At 40.7% G+C, this 26,203-nt stretch overlaps 1 protein-coding gene and 1 pseudogene across 1 annotated transcript; one reads left to right on the top strand and one right to left on the bottom strand.

Moving 5' to 3' along the window:
• Positions 1–5,030: 5,030 nt before the first annotated feature.
• On the bottom strand, positions 5,031–15,659 carry rundc3b (RUN domain containing 3b). Its single transcript, XM_041942884.1, has 11 exons — positions 15,565–15,659; positions 11,220–11,335; positions 10,634–10,767; positions 9,726–9,811; positions 9,426–9,515; positions 8,404–8,484; positions 7,933–8,107; positions 7,409–7,566; positions 6,018–6,164; positions 5,253–5,374; positions 5,031–5,176 (listed from the first exon to the last, which is right to left on the bottom strand). Exons 1-11 carry the CDS (start codon positions 15,657–15,659, stop codon positions 5,031–5,033), a joined length of 1,350 nt encoding a protein of 449 aa, XP_041798818.1.
• A 5,534-nt stretch (positions 15,660–21,193) lies between these two features.
• Positions 21,194–23,672, top strand: LOC121611035 (annotated as a pseudogene).
• Positions 23,673–26,203: the final 2,531 nt, after the last annotated feature.

The raw sequence follows: 26,203 nt of genomic DNA on the forward strand, positions 1-26,203 counted from the left end.
CCAGGAAATAGTTTATAGTAATCTGAGGCCGGACATTGTCTTATGGTCCATGAGTAAAAAGACTGTGTATTTTATCGAGTTAACAGTCCCTTGGGAAAATTCAGTGGAGGCAGCTTATGAAAGGAAGAAGACTAAGTATGCAGATTTAAAGACAGAATCTGAGCAGAGGCCTGTGGTAGCATTGTAGCAGCTAACAATAGCTAAAGCGGTGGTAGTATGATAGTATCTTAGCAGTTAGTATTGGCAGCTAGTAGTTAACATTAACAGTATAGGTGAATCTAGCTTTATTGTCTTCTTCTGTTCCTCTTAGCAGGTAGCGGTTAGCACTTAACATTAGCTAAATGGTAGCATCGGATTAGCGGTTAGCACTAGCATTAGCAATAGTTAAATGGTAGCATCGGTACTGGCCACTACCTGGAGCATCTCTGGGTCAGTTGAACGTGGCAGTGCTGTTTGGACTTTGTAGGAGCAGTGTGAACTGGCACTAGGGGGGGTGACTCTGGGACGCCGGAGCTCACCGCCTAGCCTCCTGGAGGTGTAGTGGGACTAAGTAGGCGAAACGCTGTTGAAGGGAGGTTTCCACCTGATGACCCCCAGAAACGTGTTAGGAATCACTGCTCTTTGGCATGTATAGAGGCAGATTAGAGCTCCAAGGTTCTTCACTGAGAATGAATCCTCTTTTTGAGCACAAGTATCTTGTGTTTAAATTAACTAGATCTATCTATATATAGATCTCTATATATAGATCTATCTATATATAGATCCATCTATAAAAAGATCTCTATATATAGATTTCTATCTATAGATCTATCTATAAATAGATCTCTATAAATAGATATCTATAAATAGATTTACCTATAAATAGATCTCTCTATATAGATGTATCTATATATTGATATCTATATATAGATCTATCTACATATAGATCTCTATATAAAGATATAGATCTCTATATAGATAGAACCAAGATGGCGGCGCCTGCAGACACAGCGGCTAGTAGCTCCGGTGTTTACATTTTTGTTTGTTTGTTTTTACTCGTTTCCACCTTTACTTCTCTTCTGGAAGCTCTGACACAGTACAGCCGGTCTGACCTGTGGAACTTTGGAGTATAGCTCGGACTTCACACACCCCCTAAATTGGACTTTGCTACGGACCCCAGAGCCCACCACCGTCCCCCCACTGCTGCCAAGGAGACGGAGGAGGCACTGTAAACAAAAGCGTGGCAAGAGAGCCGGTGTGCATGCTAGGCTACAAGCTAACCCTCACAGACCGGCTCTCCCCAGTCTCTTCCTCACCAACGCCAGGTCTCTCACCAACAAAATCGACGAGGTCTGTCTAAGGATAGTCTCTCGCCGGACAGAATGGAAAATATCTATTTAACAAAAACATGTATGAAGGCATCTTTTGAGTCATTACAGTATGAGTTCATTCCAGCATGGCTAACTCATTGTGGTATTTTAATAACACAGGTTGTTTCATTTCCAGATTAATTTTCATGGGCAGCCACCCATACTTTTCCCCTACAGCCCTGAGTATTTTTAATTTCACCCTACCCTGGATTTCATTGTGAAAATGTAGTCTGACACATTTTGACCCTGACTTATTAAAAAGAGATTTTAAAAAGCAAAGCAGGAGGATGTGAGGATGATTCATAAAGGGATGTACCACTCTTTAATTATAATGCTCCACCAAACTGAAAAAAGCTCTCAATCTTATTGATACCTGGTCTGCTTTCATAGTGATTTCTCTGCAACAGCAGGATTTTTGCAAGCGAAGATGTGTTTGTGTTTTGAGCTTTTCCCCTGTTTTTCTTTTTCTGTCTGTGTTCGACAGTGGGTTCAGTGACAGTGATCAGTCCTCTGGAGCTGATCCGTATGAAGTTGCAGTCTCAGGGTCTACAGGGAGCTGACTGACTGCATCCGCTCTGCAGTGCAGTCAGAAGGCTGGCAGTCTCTGTGGCGGGGTTTGGGGCCCACACTCTTACGAGACGTGCCCTTCTCAGCCATGTACTGGTACAACTATGAGAGGACCAAGAGCTGGCTGTGTGAACGGTATAACACCAGAAAACCCACATTTACAATTACCTGGATATCTGGAGCGATATCCGGCTCTGTAAGTGCATCTACACAGTATTCAGCTTTTCAACCTGTACACGAGGCTCTTGGTTAACTTGACAGAAAATATCACAATTCATAAGTAAACCGTGATGTAATAATGACTCTAGTAATCAATGCATATTCCTGTTTCTATCAGTTTGTGTTCATTGTAACCTTGCCTTTTGATGCAAAGAATTGTAATTATGGCACTAACTCATATTTCAATTAGTAAATGCTTCTGAAGATTGTAAATGTTGCACAGCAGTGGCTTCCCGACCAGGGGTAGCTGTACCCTCGGTGCTCCTTCTGCACTATTTGAAAAATCTAGAAATTATGATTTAGTAAAAGCAAATATATTCACATACATGAGTTTAGTAATGGATTACAGTTTGGCTTTTATGTATTCAATGTCATTGTACAAATAAGATAAACATTGTCTACCATCACTACCATTTTGTCTTATGTGAAAAAACATTGTGACAATATTCATTTTTATATAATGAATGGTGTTAAAGCCCCATAACAAGCAGCACATGTTGGTTGGCCAGTCATCACAAACCTGGATTCCTTTAATCCAAGACAATTCTCTCTTTCAGCAGACAACATTAGAGATCCGAAACTTACCAACAATGCAAAGTATGGCTGACTGAATGACTCAGTATAAATATCATGAAGCCTCAATAAAGAGTTGGAACAAGCTGATAGAACATGCATATATATATATACATACATATACATATATATAATATGATGCTGATGACAAGCGGTGTTGATGACGTGTTATTGAGCTCATTTGACAGGCCTGTAGGATTACATCACACTGTTCTACATGACTGTAACTACTGTATATTCATTGTGTTCACAAGTTAATGTGTCATTTCATGTTTGCTGTTGTCGTCTCAGTGTCCAGTCAGGTCTCGTCCTCCACCTTCAGTGTCATGCGCAGGATTGTGGCACAGGACGGCTTTGGTGGACTGTTTGCAGGTAGATACTTTTGTGGTATTTTGTTAATCATTAAAGTTATCCAGCGAAATTGCACACAATCACTCCTCTTATCTGCTGCCTCTCTGCCAGGTTACCTCCCCAGGCTGATCAAAGTGGCCCCGGCCTGTGCCATTATGATCAGCACTTACGAGTTTGGAAAGGCCTTTTTCCGCAAACACAACCAGGAGAGGATACTCGGGCTGCTGACTACCAGCAACACCTGAGAGATTTCCTGTCATTTCTCTCCAAACCAAACCCCACAGCTGTTACTGCAGGACTACACCTGGAAGTAAAAGGCTTGTGTTGCCAAATTAAAAACACAAACACACATGGACGTGAAAAAGACCAAATACTGCATTACAAAGTATTATAGATAATCAAAATGTGTAATTTATGTGATGTATCATGTGCAAACAGCCGAAAAGAAATCAGATCACATGCTTTTTGATAAATTCATCAGCCAGCAGATGGCAGCCACAGTTTAATTAGTAAAGTGTAATTTTCCAGGTCCCACGTGTAGTTGTCTCACTGGGATCATGTGCATTGTGCCTGAAGTCCTTACATTAGCGATGTAAGATTAATGTCTATTTTATTCCTCTGTGTGGCGCTCTGACTCAGTTTATCCTCTCGACACTGAGATATTTTTGCACTTCCGATTCCCTTTAAATGTGTGTCTGACACGAGACTATGGAAGACTGTGACTAAATTCTATGAAAATGTGACGTCTCAAATGTTCAATACACAAACCCGACTTTCTGTGGAAATTTTTGTCATTCACTGGCTTTATACAAGCTTTATCGCCACACCTGTTCGTTGTCTGAAAAGAAAGGTAAATGCCGCGATAATATTCTCACTGTTGAGTTAGTGGAGTTTATTCAAAACAAAGGATAAAAAGGCAAACAAATTCAATAAAACATCTGCTGTATGTCTGTGCAAATGGCTGCTGGAGCGAGCTGAAGGCAAAGTCATGAGTTCACTGTTGAGGTACACGGCTAGTCACCAATAATACAATTACTTTATACGGATATTCAGCAAACACTTGTTTCTCATTCTCAATATATCTGTTGAAAGATAACAAACATCATTATTCCAAGTTTTAGGAATAATCCCTTTGTGGTAACTAGCCATCGAAATACTGCATTTGAATAATTAAAGGGAATAATAACAATAGTCTGTCTGAGAAAGCTGACCTTTAAAGTAAACCCAGGACTGAAGGGTGAATATTACTCATAGTGATCATTACCTGAGAACAAAACCATGTGATACATATAATGATCTCTTAAAAAAAGTGCAAGAAAATTGACACCTAAGAACAATATGTGAGAGGAAATTCTGAAAAACTGTGGCGACAATCTGAGAAGAAAGTAAAAAATAATTATAATATAGGTATAATAAAGGACCCTTTCAACTACAGGAAATGATTTGCAGTGAAAAGAGACTAAACACTGACTGAGGCTTTAAGCAGTTTGTGTTGCCTCCTAAACTGATCTGCAGTCAGTATTTTTAGCATGCTATGATCTCCTGGGAAACCTTCAACAGGGGTGAAAACACTTACTCATCACTGTCTCGTCAATACTGCAAAGCGACATGGCAATTCTTAGATCAACCTCCTATTCATTCATTGCCAAGAAAGGAAAAAAATAAACTGAGGCTCCACAGATAAAAACACCAACGAAACAAAATAATTTAAACACACATTGATAAAGTTAACTGGAGATCCTCTATAAAGAGCTGAATGGTTCGTGAATAAGACATTATTCAGCCTGATGGAGCTCAGTTTTAACACAATTCAAAGTATGTGCTGCACCTGATTCTCAACTCGCAAACCTGCCTCCCATCTGTCAAAGCTCTGGGCTCCACATACAGAACATAAACATCTACAAATCAATATCACATACATTTAGAAAGTTCCTGGATTGTCTGGCCCCTTTTTTTTTAGCTCCCCATTCCCTACGAAGGAGTGATGCCTGGGCTGCTGACCTCTGTTGCAGGACTGGCCAAACACTCGCTGGACTTCAGACTGGCCAGAGACTTGTAGCTCGCAACCGAGGTCAGGGAGCCACACAGACCTCTTAGAGACGGAGTTTCCTCTTTACCTGAACAACAGAGTGCACGTGATTCAGAGTGGAGACCCTCCTGGACGACAGTGCTTTCGTGCAGGAGGAGACGTACCTTGGCGGGGCCAGTGTGCGCCGGCCGGCCTGGCCTCCAGACTCAGTGTGTGTGACGGTTCGAGAGACGTCTGGGAGAGGCTCATGTCTGCCGACAGCTGCTCCAGACTCTGGAAACTCTTCCTGCAAAGAGAGGACAGGGGCTCAGTAAGATCACACACACAGCAGGAGTGCTGAAACAATGAGTCAATCAACAGCCATTTTTACAATTGATCAACTGAATAAAATATCAAACCTTTGCTTGTCCCAGATTCACAAAAGTGATGATTTGCTTGGTTTTCTTATAAGTGAATGCTTTTTAGACTGTGAGTCAGACAAAAACAATTTCATCTTGGGTTCTTTTATAGACCAAACAATTATTTGAATAATCAAATAATTTAGTTTTTCCCTATTCCATGCTTTATTTCCAACTCATTCTTGGACGTACTCATCATCTGAGTGGTTTAAGAATCCCTAAAATAACCGCTAACGATACAATGTAATAGAGAGTGTGCGTCACCAGCTTGGAATCTGTGAAGTTCTTATGAAAGTAATTATATTGCCTCCCTCTCGGCTCATATTTTAGCTCACTGATCACAGCAACAGATAATCTATTGTCAATATATCTTTATAGGCAACACACCACTGATTTCCATGCTGGCAGCTGTTTGCTGCAGTAGATCCCAGCAAGCCATATCTTTCTAATATCACTTGTGAGGACAGAGTAAGAGTTGCATTCCCAAGCATAATCAAACAAAAGCTGGAGGGTGTCAACTGATCTACATACTCCTCCCACTGTCCTGTGCTCTTCCTGTACAGCAGCGTGTCCAAGGCAACGGCGTTGGCATCCAAGGCAACGGGAGATGGCCACTGATTGGTCAGATGGGCCGTCAACTCTTGTCTGGACCGCAAATCGTTGTTCTTCAGCACCGTCCTAAAGACGACAGACAGCGTCCAGAGTCAGAGACAATTAACTGACAGAAAAACTGGTCAGATAAGAAAGGAGGGGAGTCATTCAGAGCAGCGAGAAATATAATCTGCACTATAATCTGCATAAATCATACAGAAAAGGCTTCGACTGGCAGATATTCCAAACCTTTTTTCTGTCTGTCGACGTTTTTATTCCTCTCACACGAAGTAGACAATTCATAAGACTGTGAAAAAACAATACACACAAAAAAGACTATAAAAGCTAATGTCCGACCAACAGATCAGCCTGACTTTGCTTATCATATCTTCTATCTTTGTGTATGTGTCACCATTACATAGTTTGTCTATAAGAGCACTGATGAGTTTATTTTTCCCACTCGCAACATATATGTACACAATTATGTAATATCAAATTTAAGGGTTTAAGAAAACCACTGTCAGCTGATATATTGTTATCTATGGAAGCAGAGTAGTTATTTTTTTTAATGCCATCATCACTGGAGAAAACATTTATATAACAAATGGCAAAAGTTGATAAAAAAGCTCATATGGTTTGCTTTGAAAGTCTCCACCCCACAGAGCAATGTGTGTGTGTCATGGTCCAATCTGATGAAGTCATTTTCCCGTGATAAATGATCTCATTATCTCAAGAAATCAGCCTTTTGTTTTCTGGAGATAGCAAGACAGATTGATCCGTTATCACAAGAAAACAAGCTTTGTGATCTCAAGATAACTTTATTAGAAAACTAATGGTGAGCACGGCTGTTCCTTATGCCATCTGCCACATCCATGGTTTCTTAAAAAGTCAAACCATCTCTTCATCCCACTTTCACCTGCATATTTTTCTCTGTCTGAGCGCCTGCGTGTCACTTTGCTTTTCACATTTGCATTTGAAAACATCCACTGACTCATCACAGCGGCTCGAGACTGCAGCTTCATTTCCAAAGATCGTGACACAAATCCTCTTTACAGACTTTGTAGCCAACATTGAATTAGTGATCAAACCGAGAAGGCGTTTTCTCACTGATTGGAGCATTTACGGGAAGACACAGCGCTGATGCGGCTTTTTGGCTAAAAGCAGCTCTTACGGCGATTGATTCAACAACACAGAAATAACAAACCACCTGCAACCTCCAGGCTTCTCGCTGAGTTCTGAATGTCAAATTCACAGCTGGATCTGCTGCACAGTCCCCTCCACCTCATCATCAGCACCCTTGCAGGCGCTCGCTGACAAACACACACACTTACAGCTGGTCCTGTAGTTCCAGTATGATGTACTCAAGCTGTTCTTTCTCCAGTGTGTGGGTGAGGTGTGTGTCTGCTAGGCTCTGCTGAAGAGCTTTGTTACTGGACACCGCCTCTGACAGCTGGGCTTCTCGGAGACGGACCAGCTCTTCCAGGTAACCCTGAGACAAAGACATGCGCAAGAGCACACACGCTGGTTTTCATTTGTTTGCTTATTGCAATGAAGGCACTGCTGTTTGACATTACACATCTGAATTCTTTGTTTTGGCTCAAAGCAAATGAAATAAACTGCAGAGAAGAGACTGTGGCAGCGGCGAATGAGCCACAGAGGGAGGAGATATTTGGGATGTTGTATATGAAAGAAATAACATCAAGTCTTCACAGGAGACATTTCCTGGCATTTCACAATTCAAGCCTCTAATTATCATGCAGATATCAAGGAAAATGTCACATCGGCATATATTACCATCCAATTTGTTTATCCAAAAGTAACCGGTGGCACACACACACACACACTGAGGTGCTACCTTCTGCTCCAGCGCCAGGCGATACTTCTGCTCAAAGCGTTTGCACTTGCTGACCAAGTTGCTCTGCTCGGTGAAGATGGAGGCGGCGGTGGCCATTTTGTCGGGGGTGCTGCTCTCGCTGCCGCTGCTCCCCATCGTCCTCATCTCCTCCTCGTCACTGCTGATGCTGTCCGCGCTGCACAGGGAGCCAGCGCGGGCCTCGTGTTAGTACGCAACCTACAACTCTTTCATAGTTCAAACATTCATGTTTTTTTCCACAAATCTACAGTAGATGCCCTCAGATACGACACAAAAACAGTTAAAAGACAATCTGATTTTAAAATGATTAAAAACAAACACATATAACATACTCAGAATAAATGGGAATGTGTTTCCAACCAGCCTGTAAATGTTCAACGCCCAAACAGGCACTGGATGAGCCTAACTGCTGACCTCAATTAATATTTGATATTAATATTTGACCTCATATACCTCTGAGTGAACTTCAGGTAAGGCGTGTAGTCAATCACAGCGGGGCAGCTGCCGTCCACACCCTCCCCCTTCAGACAGAAGCTGTGGAGAAAAGACGGGATGGACAATCAAACCGTCTCTTTGTGATTTACAGCTGAGCCACATTCAGCATATTCAATGACTGATTTAACTGCACTCTGTATGATTTTCAGTGTTTTGAAAATATTCTTGTGCTCATCCCCTGACTTCAACTTTGCAATCGCTGTGTTGCAGAGATGCCTTTGGCCAAAATACCCATTCTGACTATTTATATTATATTATATTTATATTCTACTAGATGGTTACTTTTAAGGACAATGTTCATAGTGCTCAACAAATATCCCATACAGTGTGTTTGATTTACCACTGAGGATTACTGTTCTTCTTTGCTAATGCAGTGTCCTTGTGTTAGGTATGTTATTTATTGTTTAAAGTGTATCTTTTGCACCGTCACATAATTCTGCCAACATTTGCAGCGATGCACCTGCAGCAACTCTCTTTGCATCTCTGGTAGCTGCCTTTCAAAAAATTGATAAAATGGTGATCGGCAGCCTGCTACACTGTAGCTGTATTAACTGAAGTCACTGCCTGAGTTGATGATGCATTAGTCTGAAACACTGCAACATTATTTCACATGGCGAGGACCAAAGTGTCAAAGATCTCAACAAAAACATTGTCAACTTCACAAAAGCATTTCCTACTGAAACAGGGTTTGGTATTGTATTAGGGTTAGGTATTTCTGGTGTCTTGTCCAGGTCATATAGATTATACAGGATTTAATTTATTATGCATTTGTACTTGAGTCAAAAGGGGAAGCTTCTCATTCCTTCAATTTTACCCTTTTTAACTCCATTAAAATGAACATTTTTTGATCACAAGAGATTGTTACTGTTCTGATGACACATAGCCAAAAATGTATTTCAGGCAGAGGAGGCCACACATAAACACACAGAAAAAACAGGGCTGGAGAGTTACAATAAGAAATAGCACAATATGATCTGTACCTGAAGTCAATGGTGTTGAGTCCGATGAGTGTGTCTGCTAACAGCCCGGCCTCCTCCCCCAGTATGATTGCTCCATCCTCGTAAAACCTCCTACAGTCAACACATGTGTGCACGTTATTATGAGTTCAGGTCACACTACTCTAGATCGTCAACTGACTAAGAAAAAGTAGGGCAGACAGGTGCAGCTGAAGATGTCAATTATTCTGCAGGATGCTGATGAGGGAGAGAGACCCTTCCCTAAATACACTTGATTTGGCTGAAGGGGAAACTGTGTACAGTATATGAGCACCACATTAAGACCTGGTGGTTTTGAAGTCCCTCAGTGCAGATGAGATGTATTCTGATAATCTTTTCTCCATCAGGACCACTCTGATCCACGCCCTGCCCTGCAGAGAGAGATGCCAGTAACATTGAGCTGTTCGTGGAAGCTAATATCACAAGACAAGCAGTAACACAGGATACACAGGATGACAGGACTACGAGTGTACAGCCACGCCAGCTGCTCTGGCTAAATGCGAACAACAACATGTTCACAATGACAATGTTTCACATGTTTTACCATCTTAGTTAAAAATCCTACAAAATGTGTTGAAAGTCCAACAGCATAATTTTAAAATGTATTCTTTGCAGCATTTCTATTTGTTTACAATCTAAAGAATACTTGACTTACAGTATGTATAGACATTGTATGTTGTTGGTCATTATTTCTCTTTATATATATTTATACTGTGTTCATGGCTGTTTTTTCATCTACTTGTATGTAGATGATGTTCTGAGTCTGACATTGTAAGCAACTTAGACAAAGAAATTCCTTCAAAGAAGTTTAGATTGTTAAGCTGCTTTTTCTGATGCATGAATGAAGTTCATGATCTGAGTGTGTGTGTGTGTGTGTGTGTGTGTGTGTGTGTGTGTGTGTGTCTTCTATTAGCTCCAGTTGTTACTTCTCTTGCCTGCTGAGTAAAACTGAGTCACATTTTATGGGCATGGCGCTCTGTACTGTGTTCCCTTTGTTCTTTCATAATGCAAGAATGGGATGATGCAAAGTAAGCTAAAACACAAATTCCTGATTGTGCATTGTGTGTGTGCTGCAGGTCAAAGTAGAAGATACTGCTTATATCTTTTGCTAATATGTTTTATCAAGATTGAAGTTGTTTTCTTCCACGCTTCTCAGGTAATTAAATCTGATCCCAACACAGTTTAATCCTCACTTTAGCTCTCGACGAGCGCACGTTCTCCATGCTCTCGATGCTTCGGATGCAGTTATGAGGGACTTTGCTGCATGCAGCTTTTATGTAATCCCAGAAACTCCGAGGACTCTCATAGCCAAACCAAGTGGTCTGACCTAAGAGAAAAAGAGGAGGAAACAGAGGTTTTTACTTGACTCTGCATTCATTCATAGTGCTGGCTTTCAATCTATACTTTAAGAATGATGTGAACATACTCGGTGTGATACTCAGAATACTTTCCACCAGTTTCCACATACTTGAGAGTAATCTCAGTAAGAGGAAATGAGATTCCCACTGCTTATCTCAATTTGTGATTTAAACCGATGAGTCACTGCAATTTCACATTACAATTTTGCACATTGCTGTGTCTTGATGAGTTGGTGATATAAAGACACATGTAATTGCAACATCCGCTGCTCATTTCAACTCTAATAAAGGCAAAATGCGAAACAAGTGATATTACATTCTGCAGTTTTAATATGCATACGTGTCTGGATGAACTACCTGCATGTTTAAAAGTGTGTTTTGGTATGCACATGCATGAGAAGAGGGTTGCTTAGGTTATCACCTTTGAGTCGATGACTGAGGATGTGCTCCAGGATGGAGACAAAGTTGATGAACTCTGGAGAGGAGTCGTCTATTGTCTCAAAACAGGAGCGGTCCAGCAGCGTCTTCACTGAAAACCTGAACACATAAGAAGACATAGACATGGGTATTAAAGTCAGCTTGGACCTGTAACCTTAACCACTTCGCCAGTTTTACACATAGAGTAGTAAAGAGGATGTTATCAGGGATTATCTTGACTTGTTTTTGGAGACTATTAATCTAAAAGAAAAAGACTGCGCCGATCTTTACAGGCGTTTACCAGGAAGGAGGGTCTTGTGAAAAGATGTGGCTGGTTGCATTGTGGGAACTGTGGGATCCAGAGTTTTTGCAAGCTTGACAAAGACTAGATATCTACAAAGTCAGGACATCTCTGGTGCCTTGATTTCTACCATTAATTTTTTCACATCTGTCTCTAATCCCTTTAAACATGTGAGGGACCCCCTTTTTGTTCACAGAGATCTAAGCATCCACAATGATAAACTCTGATAAACAGTTCCTGTCTGATCCCAGACTGAATGATGCATTCAGACTAGCAATGTACTTTTCACCAAAAGCACAAACAAGAAGAAGAATCATTTGAATTAATAAACTAACGCTAAACAAGAAAAATAAACACATCTGGCCTGCAGAGTTGTAACAAAGCTTTGATGAATCTCCTGTGATAATAGCAGTCATAATATTCTGCCCACTATTTCAGCCATGTGCACCGACCGACTCAGAATAATCTGATTTCAACTAATTAGACAGGAAGGAGAGTTAATGGACGAGGCTGCCGTGTGTGTCGGTGTGTGTTTGTGTGTTCTGAAACTTCTGCCAAGTTGCGCGTTAAATAATCTGACAATATCGCTCCTGCGTTGCTTAGCAGCACGGTGACCAGAGAGCGTGCTCCTGCTGTGAACGAAGGCAAAAACTGATGGATTTCAACATGCTACCATGCACCAGGGCAGGGTGCTTAATCACACATCACGCATATTAACTCTCAGACACTGTGGATAACCAACACTGCTCTTCACAGCAATTTAGACAGACCTGGTTTGCCCTCTGTGTAGAGTATACTACAGTTAGTGTACTTTTTTTTCTTGCTTTTTGGGTGTTTCGGTGTGCATTAGTCTCTAAATCCATATGTTTTGTCAGTCACCTGAACAGCACTTCAAACTGCACTTGATTAGTTTGAAAGGTGTGATATAAGGTTTGATTAATTGCTTTAAAATATATAGTCAAATTTACCTACAGAGCTCACTTAAATTTTGAGCAAAGTGCTTTATGGAGAAATTTGAAATACAAGTGAGATTTTCAAAATAAAAATAAATAGTAACTTTAAAAGAATGATTAGAACAATTTACTGTTATATTATAAACCTATTGAACAGGTATGGATTAAGTGTCCCTTTAGGGTCAGACAGCCTGATGTTTAAGACGTCCTCAAAGCCTCAAAACATCCACAACACTGTCCACCCACAGCTGCTTTAACTTACACCGCACTCAAATGGAACCCCTCAGGTTGTGTTTTTGACGTGAGAAGTCAAGTACACAGCACTGGCGTTGAAGTCGTGAGAGCCCTGTTGCTAGGCGACTGACAACAATAATTGAAGTCGGCTTTGTTCCCTTTTAGAAAAAAAAGAAAAAGAAAAGGTGAATGATCTGTTTTCTGCTTTTCAGCGAGATGCTTATGAATGAGACGAGTTGCTAACATCCACACACTCATGATGTGAAAACATCAAAATGCACATTTTAAACCGTCAGACACAGTCAACACCGTTTGATGGAGCTATTACTTCAGCTGCTGAGACGTGCCTTTTTCAAAGAGGACATTTTGACATATGACAGGAGGAAAAGCACAGACGTAAACACTAAAATAAACTGTGGCTGAATTGCGTTTCGGTTTACTCTGACACTTGAACACAGCAGAGCCATCGTTGATGTTATTAGCCAACACCTGAGCTTTTCCTGCTGCGACAAATGTCTGCTGTAGAAATAGGCCTCGCAAACCTCAGAGCATCAACAAAATCAGCTGTACGGTTAATCAGGGTCTCAGCTGTAAGTCTCACAAGGCTTTCTTGCCTGATAATCAGTGTAAAACTGTCTATTTCAGCAACTTTTCTTGGTTTCTTTTCACACCTCCAGACTCTCATTTCCACAAAAGCAGGCGAGATATCTAACTGAAAGCGCCGAACAACATGCTATCCATTACCACCGGCAAAACAGACTAGAGTATCCGGAGAACGTTACATTAAAAAACATCTGGTCTCTTTTCAACGGCAGGTGTGTGGCCGTATTCAAGGCTACTGCACCAGCTACAGTAGAGCCTCCTACCAGCAGCGATCTATACTTTTCTGAAAGCTTAAACCCCGAAACAAGCTGGCGAACCCGTCGATACACACTCACACTTTGCAAACAAGCACTGTTCCAACCCAGTGAACTTCAGATTCTACTGAAGATCAAGTTCCAATACCAAATACTGTATATCAGGATGAATTGTGGGGAAATGTGTATAGAATATTTCCCTCAGTGCTACGCATCATGTGTCGTTTAAATAAAGAGCTGTAAAAAGCAATTACAGAGGCTGCAAACTATATTGATTAGTCAGATTTTTTTTTAAATCATTTTGTCAAGAAAATGTCAGAAAAACTGTATGAAAAAAAAACAACAAAGTTTCAATGAGAAATTTAAATTGCTTGTTTTGTCCTAGCTATCAAATTCGAAGTACTATCAAGTACAATCAGATGTAACAAAAACTTCAAATCTTCACAATTGAGATGCTGCAACTTCTGAAAATTTGGTATTTTTGCTTAAAAAAAATGACTGAAATGACTAGTTAACAGAAAAAAGTGCTTATTAATTTTCTGTTAAATGACTTATCGAATAATTTCAGCTTCACAAGATACTGATTCACAGTGGAGGATGATTCTGACAACATTAAAGCTTCCCAAGAGGATGTAAAAAGTGCATTTCTTTTTCTCTGTCTTTTTTCTTAAACTAATTTCTTCTCTTCATTCATTTTGTCAATTTGCCGTCACTTTTCTGACTCTTTTCCCTCCTCCGCTTGTGCCAGTCTGTGAGCTCAAGGCTGGTGCGGAGGCAGAAACAGGCGCGAGAGGACCAGACTGGTTGGCAAGGAGCACCTGTGTCTAATTACTCTCTCTTTACATCTGTTTCAAATGACATTAATGGAGGAAGGCGTGCCAAGAACACCTGAAGCCTGATGATTATATTTTCTAAACTTGTCCCCAGAAAGGCAGAGCAGACATCAGGTAATGCGTTATGGGTTTGTTTTCTGAGCTGTTGCACTTTCTCAGATCAAAAATAAAGAACTACACCTCCACTATCTTTCCATTTCTCGGACCCCCTTTCTACTCTACGTTCTCAAATGCACCACAGGACTGTCAGTAGTTAGCTGACACCTGCCAGCAGCAGAGAGAGCACCACAAGTAAATAATCAGAGCCAGGAGCTTTTCATGTCCACTGACAAAGAGAGGAGGAGAAAACAGGCGGACGTCCTGTGCACGCACCTCGGCGTCCATCTACTGCTGCTGCCATGCTCCATATTTATTACTCAGCTTATCATTTATAAATGCAGGACAGCAAGGTCATGTCCTTAGTGTGGTTTTCAGGAATATCTACCCCATATTCTGCAAAAACACCCAATTTACGCAGTGTTTTCTAGACTCTAAACATCTTTAAATTTGGCTTTTAGGCAAAAAAGTTCTAACAAAGAGGCATTTGGTATTCATCTACTTGAATTGTACTCCTGCTAGTGTTGTCGGGGATCTGAGACTGTCTTGAGACCACCACTAAGGGAAGTTAAACAATACAAAAACAGAATAGTTTATGAATCATGTTTGATGGCTAATCCATTTTCTTCTCATGGGGGTGGGGTTGTGATGGAGGAATTTGGACTCTACTTGTAAAATCTTGGCCTTAATCCCACACTGAACTCATTTTAGGGGTCATTAAAACTGAAATGTGATTGCATTGTTTAAAGGTGGCTGCTGGTGGTGGGTGTGAATGTGTATTTGCGTGCATGTTTGTTTGAGAGAGTGAATGAAAGAGATGATTAATGCACAAATTACACAATATAGAGGCATTTACATAAAGTGAGCCATCTGATATCTTGTTTTTCCAACGATATTTAGCACAGAATGACTTTCTTCTGTATGCATATGAAGTCATATTTTTAAACAAGTATGGAGGCAAGACAACCTCAAACAAGCGCGTCTCTATTATTAATTAACAAATCTGCCGTCAGAAGCAGACGCTGTTTCATCCTCCCTGTCTTCAAGAAGAAAGAACAGTGTGAGGATTTCCCACCTGCACACAGTGAGCAGGTTCCTCCTCTCCACCGCGGCGCTCCTGCCCGCTCCCCGCTTGCGGATGAGATGCAGCCCCACGCCGAGCGACGCCATCCCCGGCCCGTGTCCGAGGCTGCGGCCGGAGGCGGTGCGTAGTCCCCGCTCCGCTCCCTTTGCACCAGGGCAGGACCAGCTGTCTCCGTCACCTCAGAGGAACACACTGCTCGGCTGAAGGAAGGAGGGGAAACCTTCGTCAAGTTAAATATTACAAGATTTCCGGGTGCTACTTTCAAAATAAAAGCTCGTATGACAGCCATTAAATATGCATATCTATAGAGGCAGGGGTCCACCACAGCAGACAGACCCCCGGTGAAGGCTGTGCAAAAATGCCCCTTAGACAGTTCAGCACATAGTGAGAGTGTTTTAAACGCAAGCTGGGACAGCCTACGCTGAGGCAGTGGATGGGATAGTACCAATGGGACACCCCACCAAAAGTGATCGAGAAGAGAGGTAAGATCCTGGGACTTCCAGTTCCAGACTGACAGCAGCTGCTGACACCGTGGTGGTTGACAAGGAGCAGAGGATGGCAGTTGTGACAGATGTGACGATCCCAGCTGACAGTAACATCAGTAACAAGGAGCATGTATGAATGAAGGTGCATATGGAGAAGCACCAAGGGCTGAAGGGACAACTGGAAAAGATATGGAGCGTGAACAGCCAAGATACTGCCCTGAAACTCACAGGCCTTTGATAGAGAAGGCCTTTTCACCCAGCTTCAACAAGCAGATGATTTCCATTTAATTTAGAGACGAGACAATCTGTAAATAAACTGCCAGCAAACACTTTCTATAACATAACATAATTTCTGAGCGAACCACCTGTGCTTGAACACCAGTAAGACGAAGTAGATGGTGGTTGACTTCAGAAGGAGGACACTACCACACTCACCAGTGAACATCCAGGGGGAGGACATTGAGACACTGGACAATTTCAAGTACCATTTTTTAAAATTCTTTTTGTGGTTGCTTATTTGCACAGTTGTAATTAATTGTTCTTATTTGCACCTCCATTTGCTGTTTCCACCCCCCTTCCCCTTGTGTGTTCTGAAGAGCTTCCGTAAGAGTAAATTTCTCCAGTGTGAGATTAATGAAGTCTCATCTAACATATACAATAAAATATAAAATAATAATCAGTCAGAGTGCAGACAACTTAAAGACAATAACAAAACTGAAAACTGGAATTCGCTCATATTAGACAAAATTAGAATTAAAACTCAAATTTACTTAAACATTTTATTATTAAAATGTTTAAGTTTTTCATGAGAGAACATAAAAAATAAGTGACCTGACTAAAATGTGTTAAAAATGTATAACTGCATTGTCAACACACACTGGTCCAATGCTGATAGATAATAATAATGAATTCGGGACTTCCATACAGTAATATCCTACAGAGTGAAAAACGCTGCTGTATAATTATGTAGAGAAATACAATTTACAGAAAGCAAAATTTAGCAGCCCTGCTGGTTAACTGAGTAAATAAAATACAAAAAAAACTCTTTCCATGTTGTCATTTTTCTCACGCAAACGACACAGATTTGTTGTCTTTAATATAAAGCTACCTGTCCACATCACACTTATTGATGTGTCACGTGCCATATGTACCTGAGAGTTTCCCTCCTTATTTCATGCCGTTATTCGACTAAATTCGGACTTTGATTCAAATGTTTTTTTGTGCGCCTAACTTGGCCTACTTTTATTTTGAAGGCAAGTGTGTCAAACCGGTAGTGTGATGCTGTAAATCACGGGACTTGCTGATAATAGGGGGTCCTGGCCAGGGGCGGATTTAACAAATTTGGGGCCCAAGGCAAAGGCAGACATGGGGCCCTCTGAAATGGGAAGACAACACACAAAAAAACAGGTCAATTAAAATAAACATTTTAACAGAATATGCGCGCACTATTTTTCTACCAGTAGGTTCTCTGATAGAATACTTATGATAGATCACAAACATAGAATTGATTTCACTAAGTTCTAATTTCATGATTGTACAACTGTTTTGGCCAGATTGCTGGGGCATCTTCAAGAAGTACACTGTGCTGACCGCTTGCTAGCAGAGTGGATGAGGTTGGACTCTCACAATCTGGTGGAACAAGATCATCCTCAAAGCAGGCTGCATGTCACAGGAAAGACTAGTGAATATATAACAATTGCTTAAACTGCCCAACAGTAAATAAATTCATTTAAAATTAGCTCAACCATAAACATCTACAGCAGTAAATGATAAAAGCATGATTAAAGCAATATTAATAAATATTAAGCTATAACACTGACAGGGATTATTTTAATGCAGTGAGCAGTTGTTAATAACTTCCTTAAGTTACATAATTTCTATCATTTTGAATGGATAACTTAGCACATTAAGGACTAAAAACACCTGCCTAGTTTTGCCTAATGGTAAGTCCGCCCCTGAACATGTCAGTCTACACAGTGTGCACATTCTACTTTTAAACCCTTGAAATAAGTGTTGGTTGGACTACAGTCACATAAGCTTTGGCTTCCCTCTGCAGATTTACAGTGCTTTCTTTGAAATTGTGATTTGATTTAAAATGAAATCAGGTGACATAAACCTGAAATTTTGACTTTGATTTGTCCAGTTGTGCAGATTTATGCTTCAACTCTAAAGACTTAAACTACAATATTGACATTTTTCAGGAGGTTAGATGTTCAGAAATCACAACATTTGTAAAGAAATGTGTGAATGCAAGAGATTACATTCACAAATCACTTTTCATTAATCCTTTCAACAGTAACATTAGCTTCTTAAAGCCTCAGATCAAGACACTAAAAACATTTTATCATGGTGGGTTTCTGTGATTTCATGCATCAGTATGAGCCACATGCACAAAATAAATGAGAGGCGTCTGCCACTCTAACATGAACACCAGCCTCCTTGTTTTCTTTAAAAGATTAAAACTGTGGGTCATTGAAACAATTTTCTTGAATGAGACAATCAGGGAGGTGGTTGGCACAGTCCTGAACCGTTTTGGATGCGGGTCCAGCTGCAGAATTCCATCATCACACCATCTCAGGACACACCAGCGTATATGAGGCATTGTGACACAACCTGCCACTGAGCAGCTCACAGCATCTGCATGATCCCTGTTCCACACTGAAAGGAAACCCTGTTAATCCTCTGGACAGCAGACTGTAAGAGCACACAGCTGCACCTGTTCCTGCTAAAGTCTCAGTTTTCATCACCACACGCGCAAATAGCAGTGACGCTGCAGATTTTAGTTTGAATTATGCAAACATGACTTTATTGCGAATGAGAAATCTTAAAACACTTAAATTTGAGTCAGTGCACAAGTTTGTTAAGTTTGTTTGTTTGTTGAATGCAGAGAATGAGATTTGGTCAAAATTCAAACAGGACTTAGAAAAGCTCTTCATTCATTCATTCATTCATTCCTGCCAACAGCATTCATGAACTAGCAGGATTAGTTGCAGTATAGTACGGTGAGGGCTCAACATACTGAGACTTAGACAAAGAAACTGCAAAGTGTGACAACAATCAACTACAGAGCCACTGTAGCGTATCAGCATGTAAAGTGCTGTGAAAAAAATATTTGCCCCCTTCCTCTTACTTTAATGCATATTTGTCACTTAGATGTTTCAGATCAAACAAATGTAATATTAAAGATAACCAGATTAAATACAAACTGCAGTTTTTATATCATGATTTTTTTAAGGGGAAAAAACTCTGCAAACTGAACTGGCTGTATGTGAAAAAGTAATTGCCTCCTAAACCTAATAAGTGGTTGCGGCAACAACTGCAATCAAGCGGTTGCAAAAACGGGCAGTGAGTCTTTTATATCGCTGTGGAGGAATTTTGGCCCACTCTTTACAGAATTGTCTTAATTCAGCCACATTGGAGGGTTTTCAAGCATCAAAGGTTTGTTTAAGGTCAAACCACAGTTTTGTGTAGGCACTACTTGCTCTGCTCACACAAAACTTCTTAACCGATCTGCCAAAGACAAGTTTATAAAGATTTGATTTTCATTTGGAAGATCTAAAATGCTCTGACTGTAGATGGTCTTGCTGCTCAGCTCACTTTCAGAAACGTGTTGGTCTTCAGAGGTTTCCAATGTATAAGATATTTGAACTTGCAATTATTTCCTCATTTTGGTGTGTCAACATGCACACCAATACAGTGAAGGTGAATGAGGTTTGAATTCTGGTGCTTAAAGCTGTTAAAAATAACATATACTCATTACAATATTTTACTGTGAAAACTCTCAAAAACAGATGTATAACAGGGATTTCTCTTTAATGCAAATCCTTAAACTCCTGTTTTTTTGTTTTGCCAGCATTATTCAAATGTTGAAAGGAAACAAAAATATTTCTAAAATCATTTCATTCTCATTTCTAAAGAAAGCAAAATGGAAAGATTTCTCTGTAAATGGGGACCTCTGGTGGTGGTAGAGGGTGGAAGTGAGAGAAATGCTGAGAGTACAACAATTCATATCCTACATCAGGAAGAAGTTTTGACAGAATGTAAGTCCACCAGGTGACTACCTAACTCCATACATAGTAGGTGAAACTTGACCACCTTGACCAGATGTATCGGTAGGCCTGTTAAAATTAAATAATACACATTTAATGTACATTCACTTTAGATACTTTAAGCACTTTTTGCTGTATTTACAGGACTCGTGGTGTGAGTATTTTTACTTTGTTGTGCTGGTATTCTTACTTAAGTAAAGGACTGGAGTATGAGTGGTGGACAAAGAATCCAGATAATTAAATTAGGTAAAAGTAGCAATACCATAGTGTAGAAATAATCTGTTGTTGAATGTTGTTCATTCAAACAGTTAATTAGTTTGAAGCATAAGCATCAAAATATACTGAAAGTACCAAAAGTAAAGTGACTCGTCACACAGAATGACCCCTTTCAGAATAATGTACTGAAAATTATTGTATCGGACTGCAATTATTAATGCTTTAATGTCCACATGACTTTAATATTGTAGCTGGCAAAAGTGGGGTTGATTTTAATTACTTTATATACTGCTGGGTGGGTGTGAATTTCCTCTAGGGATCGATAAAGTTTTATCTTACTGTATCTTAACCTATACCAATACATTACAATTTATTTGTTGATTGCAGATTTATCATGTAAAGTAACTACCTAATAAATGTAGTAGAGTAAAAAGTACAATATTTGCCTCTGAATTGCAGAACATGGAAATACTCACGTAAAGGACAAGTATCTATCTGAAAAAGTAATTATTTATAGACTCAGTGAAGAAACTGATGTGATGATGATAGAGGTGAGGCAAAATAAAAGAGTGAAATCTCTTTCACTTCCTGTCTGGATCATACTGTCGGTTAATGACACGCATGTGTGATTGCCCCACTTTCCAGCAGTGCTCGTGGCAAATATGGCAGTTCATTTTAACCAATAGGATTCCCCCCATGTGATCCCCGAAACCAATCGGATTCAACAGCACGTTCCCGCCGGGTCAGAGAGTATAAAACCGCCCCGCCCAGCGAAAATCATCAGTTACTTCTTACACAGGACTCATAAAGGCCAAGCGGTAAGAGTTAACTTAGCCAGTTCCTCTTCTTAATCTCAACCCGACAGACTTCACAGTTTCAGGGAACATGGTGAGTATGAAAACATACCTTTTCTTCACTCTTCGTGTTGATTCAAGTAAATTAAAAACTCTGAAGGGTGTTCTCAGGCGGCAGCACAGTTTAACTATTACACAGTTAACCGTTATTAATTTAAATAAGCACCATTAACGGTCTACATTTGAGCGTTGTTTAAAATAAAGAAATAAAACCAAACTCCACCTTCAGTGGGTCGTTTTAACAGTAACTTTGGTAATGTTAGTGTAAGTTAACTCGACAGGGGACTAGCTGAACTGAAGTTCAGTCTGAGCCGCAATTTTCCGGTTTTCGTGTCTGCGCATCGACCCAGTTGGCGGAGGTCTATGTCTTTTCAGCCTGAAACATTCCTGTTTGAAGCGGCCTGGCCTTTATGAAACTGCAACCACAGGCTTTTCAAACCTATTCTCTCAAAGCCCGCTGGGCCTTTTGAACTGAATCTTTCACGTTTTGTTGGCCCTCTGCTTTTGTATGAAAGTCTTTAGCTAACGTTACAGCTGTGTTTGTTGTTCCACCACAGACGTTTTTGCTCTCAACACAAGATGTTCTTCCTTAAGCGCACTGTATGCCTGAATAATCAGCCTCTTTGTGATATCTTTGTTTCTGAGGAGGTTTCTGTTCTGCAAATAAATAACTGAACCTGCAACATGTCATTAGGTGACCTCAGTCATGATGATCTGGTTCTTTACAAAAAGCCTTTTTTTAAAAAAAAAAACCTCCTCCGTTGATATTACATTAGCTGTAGAGAAGTTCTTACCATGTGATGAGTAGCCTTCAGCGTCAAATTAAGTTTGTTACAGATGTTACAAGAGCTTTTAAAGATGGCTTTTCAGCCAGCCAAGCGTGTATTTTATAATTCCTAAACTTTCTCCCACCTCTTTCCACAGCGTGAGTGTATCTCAGTGCACGTGGGTCAGGCTGGTGTCCAGATTGGCAATGCCTGCTGGGAGCTTTATTGTCTGGAACATGGGAGCCGGACGGACAGATGCCCAGTGACAAGACCATCGGAGGAGGAGATGATTCCTTCAACACCTTCTTCAGTGAGACGGGAGCTGGAAAACATGTCCCCAGAGCTGTTTTTGTGGACCTGGAGCCCACTGTCATTGGTAAACTCATTAAATATATATTATTATAAATATTGAGGGTGGAGGGGAGATCTTTTTAAAAATCCCCCAGCCAGTCAAACTTGCCTATAATTTACGGTACTTCCCCTTAGATGAGGTGCGCACTGGGACCTACCGGCAGCTGTTCCACCCTGAGCAGCTGATCACTGGAAAGGAGGATGCTGCCAACAACTACGCCCGTGGACATTACACCATTGGCAAAGAGATCATCGACCTTGTGCTGGAGAGGATCCGCAAACTGGTGAGTACACTCAGAGCAGATTTTGGTCCTGAATATGAAATGAAAAGACAGAACTGTATCAGATGTGTGATCATTGTGTCTCCCTCTCTGTCCTCAGGCTGACCAGTGCACTGGCCTTCAGGGCTTCCTGGTTTTCCACAGCTTCGGAGGTGGCACCGGCTCTGGTTTCACCTCCCTGCTGATGGAGCGTCTGTCTGTGGACTACGGCAAGAAGTCCAAGCTGGAGTTCTCCATCTACCCAGCTCCACAGGTGTCCACCGCTGTGGTGGAGCCCTACAACTCCATCCTGACCACCCACACCACCCTGGAGCACTCTGACTGTGCCTTCATGGTGGACAACGAGGCCATCTATGATATCTGCCGTAGGAACCTCGACATCGAGCGTCCCACTTACACCAACCTGAACAGGTTGATCAGTCAGATTGTGTCCTCCATCACTGCTTCCCTTCGTTTTGATGGTGCCCTCAATGTTGATCTGACAGAGTTCCAGACCAACTTGGTGCCATATCCCCGTATCCACTTCCCTCTGGCCACCTATGCCCCTGTCATCTCTGCTGAGAAGGCTTACCATGAGCAATTAACAGTGTCAGAAATCACCAACGCCTGCTTTGAGCCAGCCAATCAGATGGTGAAATGTGACCCTCGCCACGGCAAGTACATGGCTTGTTGCCTTTTGTATCGTGGTGATGTGGTGCCCAAAGATGCAAATGCTGCCATTGCCACCATCAAGACCAAGCGCACCATCCAGTTTGTGGACTGGTGCCCCACTGGTTTCAAGGTTGGCATCAACTACCAGCCGCCCACTGTAGTTCCCGGTGGAGACCTGGCCAAGGTCCAGAGGGCTGTGTGCATGCTGAGCAACACCCCTGCTATTGCAGAGGCCTGGGCTCGGCTTGACCACAAGTTTGATCTGATGTACGCTAAGCGTGCCTTTGTTCACTGGTATGTGGGTGAGGGTATGGAGGAGGGAGAGTTCTCTGAGGCCAGAGAGGACATGGCAGCTCTGGAGAAGGATTATGAGGAGGTTGGAACTGATAGTGTTGGAGAGGATGATGAAGGAGAGGAGTATTGAGCAGGCATGCATTCCACTGTATTGATCTGATCTGTGCCTCTATTGATGTTAAAAATAAAGTCTGTTCATTGACTGCAGTACTGTTTACTTGAACACTTTTTCCATAGGGCAGAACTACTATTTGAGAGCATTTTAAATAGAAGTGCAGAATCTTCTGTTTCTGTAGTTTAATGCTAAGGGCAGCTGCTATCTCTTGCAGTATCACACTGGTTTGTGTAGTTTCAGATGGCATTAGTTTTAGGAATACCTTGTTGTAAAAGGACAGTTACTCTGCTAACATTGCACTCCAAGCCACTGATAAACATCTTTAAATGACATATCTGCCTTAGATCAGTTATTAATTTGGTTCCCATTCAGATCTAAAATGTTCTGACTGTAGATGGTCTTGCTGCTCAGCTCACTTTAGTCACTTGGGGGCAGTGGAGTTCAACATGTTTTTTGAACTCCACACCAGGCTGAAATGACAAACCACTGTAAATTTCAAATTACCTGTATGTTACCTACCAAATGGCTTTTACAACATCAGGTGTCACAGTGCACCACTTACAGATCTTTTACCAATTGAAGGTGTACTTTATTCTTGGCTTGGGAACTGCCTGAGAAGAACAGAGGCTCGACACTGGTCTGGTTTAAAATAGGGTGTGGTATTCACACATCAAGGGATGGATAGTGGGTGTCTCATGCTGGCTGACAGGTGGTGTTTAAGAATACGTGACTCTGCTGTTACTAGACTCCATTTCCTCTGAATAATGAATGACACTGTATGAAAATCAGGGAATGAATTTAGAAACTTATCAAACTAAAATTGGAAGAGGAAACATAATATGGGCAGTGATGACGATGCATAAAGAAAACATGACTGATTCACCAAAACATAACAGATTCACAAGTGTTGTAAAAGTTTTTATTTAATTTTGTTGTAATTTTGACCAAGTTTGGCTACACAAATCAATTTCTTCATATTCAGCAGAGTTATTTGATTTCATTAAATGCACAAAAACAGACAAAACAAAATGGCTTCTACATGACACTGACCTACATGAATACAGTTTATTGCACTAAGCATCCAGTTCATCTGCCGATTTGTCTCTGTTATTTGTTAATGCATCGGTAGTTTAGAATAAAGTATCTGCCAAACATGTATTCCAAATATGAGCTCATGGGATATTTATTAAAACTAGATTTTTGTAAATTGCTTGTAGATTTTCAGTTTTGGCATGAAAACAATGCACGACCACAGTCTGTACGCTAATTTTCAAATGACTTTAGCTAAACACTCTTTGCTCCTCTTAAATCCCAAACAGTGATGGGTAAAAGAACAAGGCAGAACTATACTTCTGGAGAGTGCTCTTTACAATGTAAGACATGGAGTTTAGAATCATTCTATATTTTTCTTCATCTCACAGTCACGAGGTAATCTGACTCCTTTGGGAAATAAATAAATTTAGGGATGAATATTTCCTCTGACAAAAATCCTATGACAGAATATTTTGAATGGTGAAAAGATGTGCACTTCAAAATGGTACAAAAATACAGACACATACACACAAAGTGCCCTCATGCGTACAAAAGTTGAACTCATATTTGGCTGTAAAACACAACAGGCCCTGAATATAATGCTGTGGAAAAGTGTGGACAGTTTTCTGCACTGAAACATACATGAAACCCTGAACGCTACGTTAGCTCAGACACAAACATCCCAGCCCAGCTCCTGCTGCTGCCAATATAAACCAGTGGCTCGAGCAAAATTACTGCAACATGCAGTGATTGTTTCAAATAAGATCAATCCCAGCCTTCATTTCCAGTATCAAACTCCTTTGTGTAGTTTCAGGCAGTAGTTTTCAGTGATACTTTGTTCTAGAGGGACAGTTGCTCTGCTCACACTATATTCTAAGCCACTGTTAAACATATACTGTAAAACATTTAGGTTGATACCTGTATTTCTTTGCCATGATGCTGATAGGCTGTAAATGGACTGCATAATTATAGTTTAATTTCTGTGTTTTCATTCACAGTTATATGATGTGAGGATGCGCTGTTGAGACACCTAATGGAGCTCGTTGCTTCACTTTATTACTTAATGCATGAGGTATGTTCTTTATGGATAGCAGTTTTCTTTATTGATCTGAGAAAAGTAAAAGACTGGCATATGCTTAACATGAAGATTACATCCATACTTTTCATAATCAAAGCATGTTATTGTAATGTAACAGCAGCGACGTCAGACATACAGAAAGCACATATACTCAAAGAGGTGGATCAGAGAAAAAAACATGCAAATATCTAAAATCTTGACCAGACACTGAACTAATATTTAAAAACTTGAAATAGTGTCTGGTAATATTTTTTTTTTCTCAAATATGTTTATTGAGGGTTTTTTTTACATATTAACATAACAACAATAATACAACATCAACAGCGCTCAGTACAACATTGGTCTAGACAGCCTGTACACATGTACTTCTCACATCTGACCAGAACAATGAAAAGGCTTACCCTGTGAGAAAAAAAGGACTAGACTGATAAAATAGTCAAATAAATGAAATAAAATA

This window comes from Chelmon rostratus, chromosome 8 (assembly GCF_017976325.1).
Source record: "Chelmon rostratus isolate fCheRos1 chromosome 8, fCheRos1.pri, whole genome shotgun sequence".
Taxonomy (NCBI): domain Eukaryota; kingdom Metazoa; phylum Chordata; class Actinopteri; order Chaetodontiformes; family Chaetodontidae; genus Chelmon; species Chelmon rostratus.

Bases quoted from the DNA above. Each gene is read 5' to 3' on its own strand.
- rundc3b (XM_041942884.1), bottom strand. From the start codon at position 15,659: ATGGCGTCGCTCGGCGTGGGGCTGCATCTCATCCGCAAGCGGGGAGCG. The intron at 9,812-10,633 runs GTGAGGATTAAA...CTCTCTCTGCAG, and splicing joins TGCGCTCGTCGAGAGCTAAA to GGCAGGGCGTGGATCAGAGT. The intron at 5,177-5,252 runs GTACGTCTCCTC...TCTGTTGTTCAG, and splicing joins CGCACACTGGCCCCGCCAAG to GTAAAGAGGAAACTCCGTCT.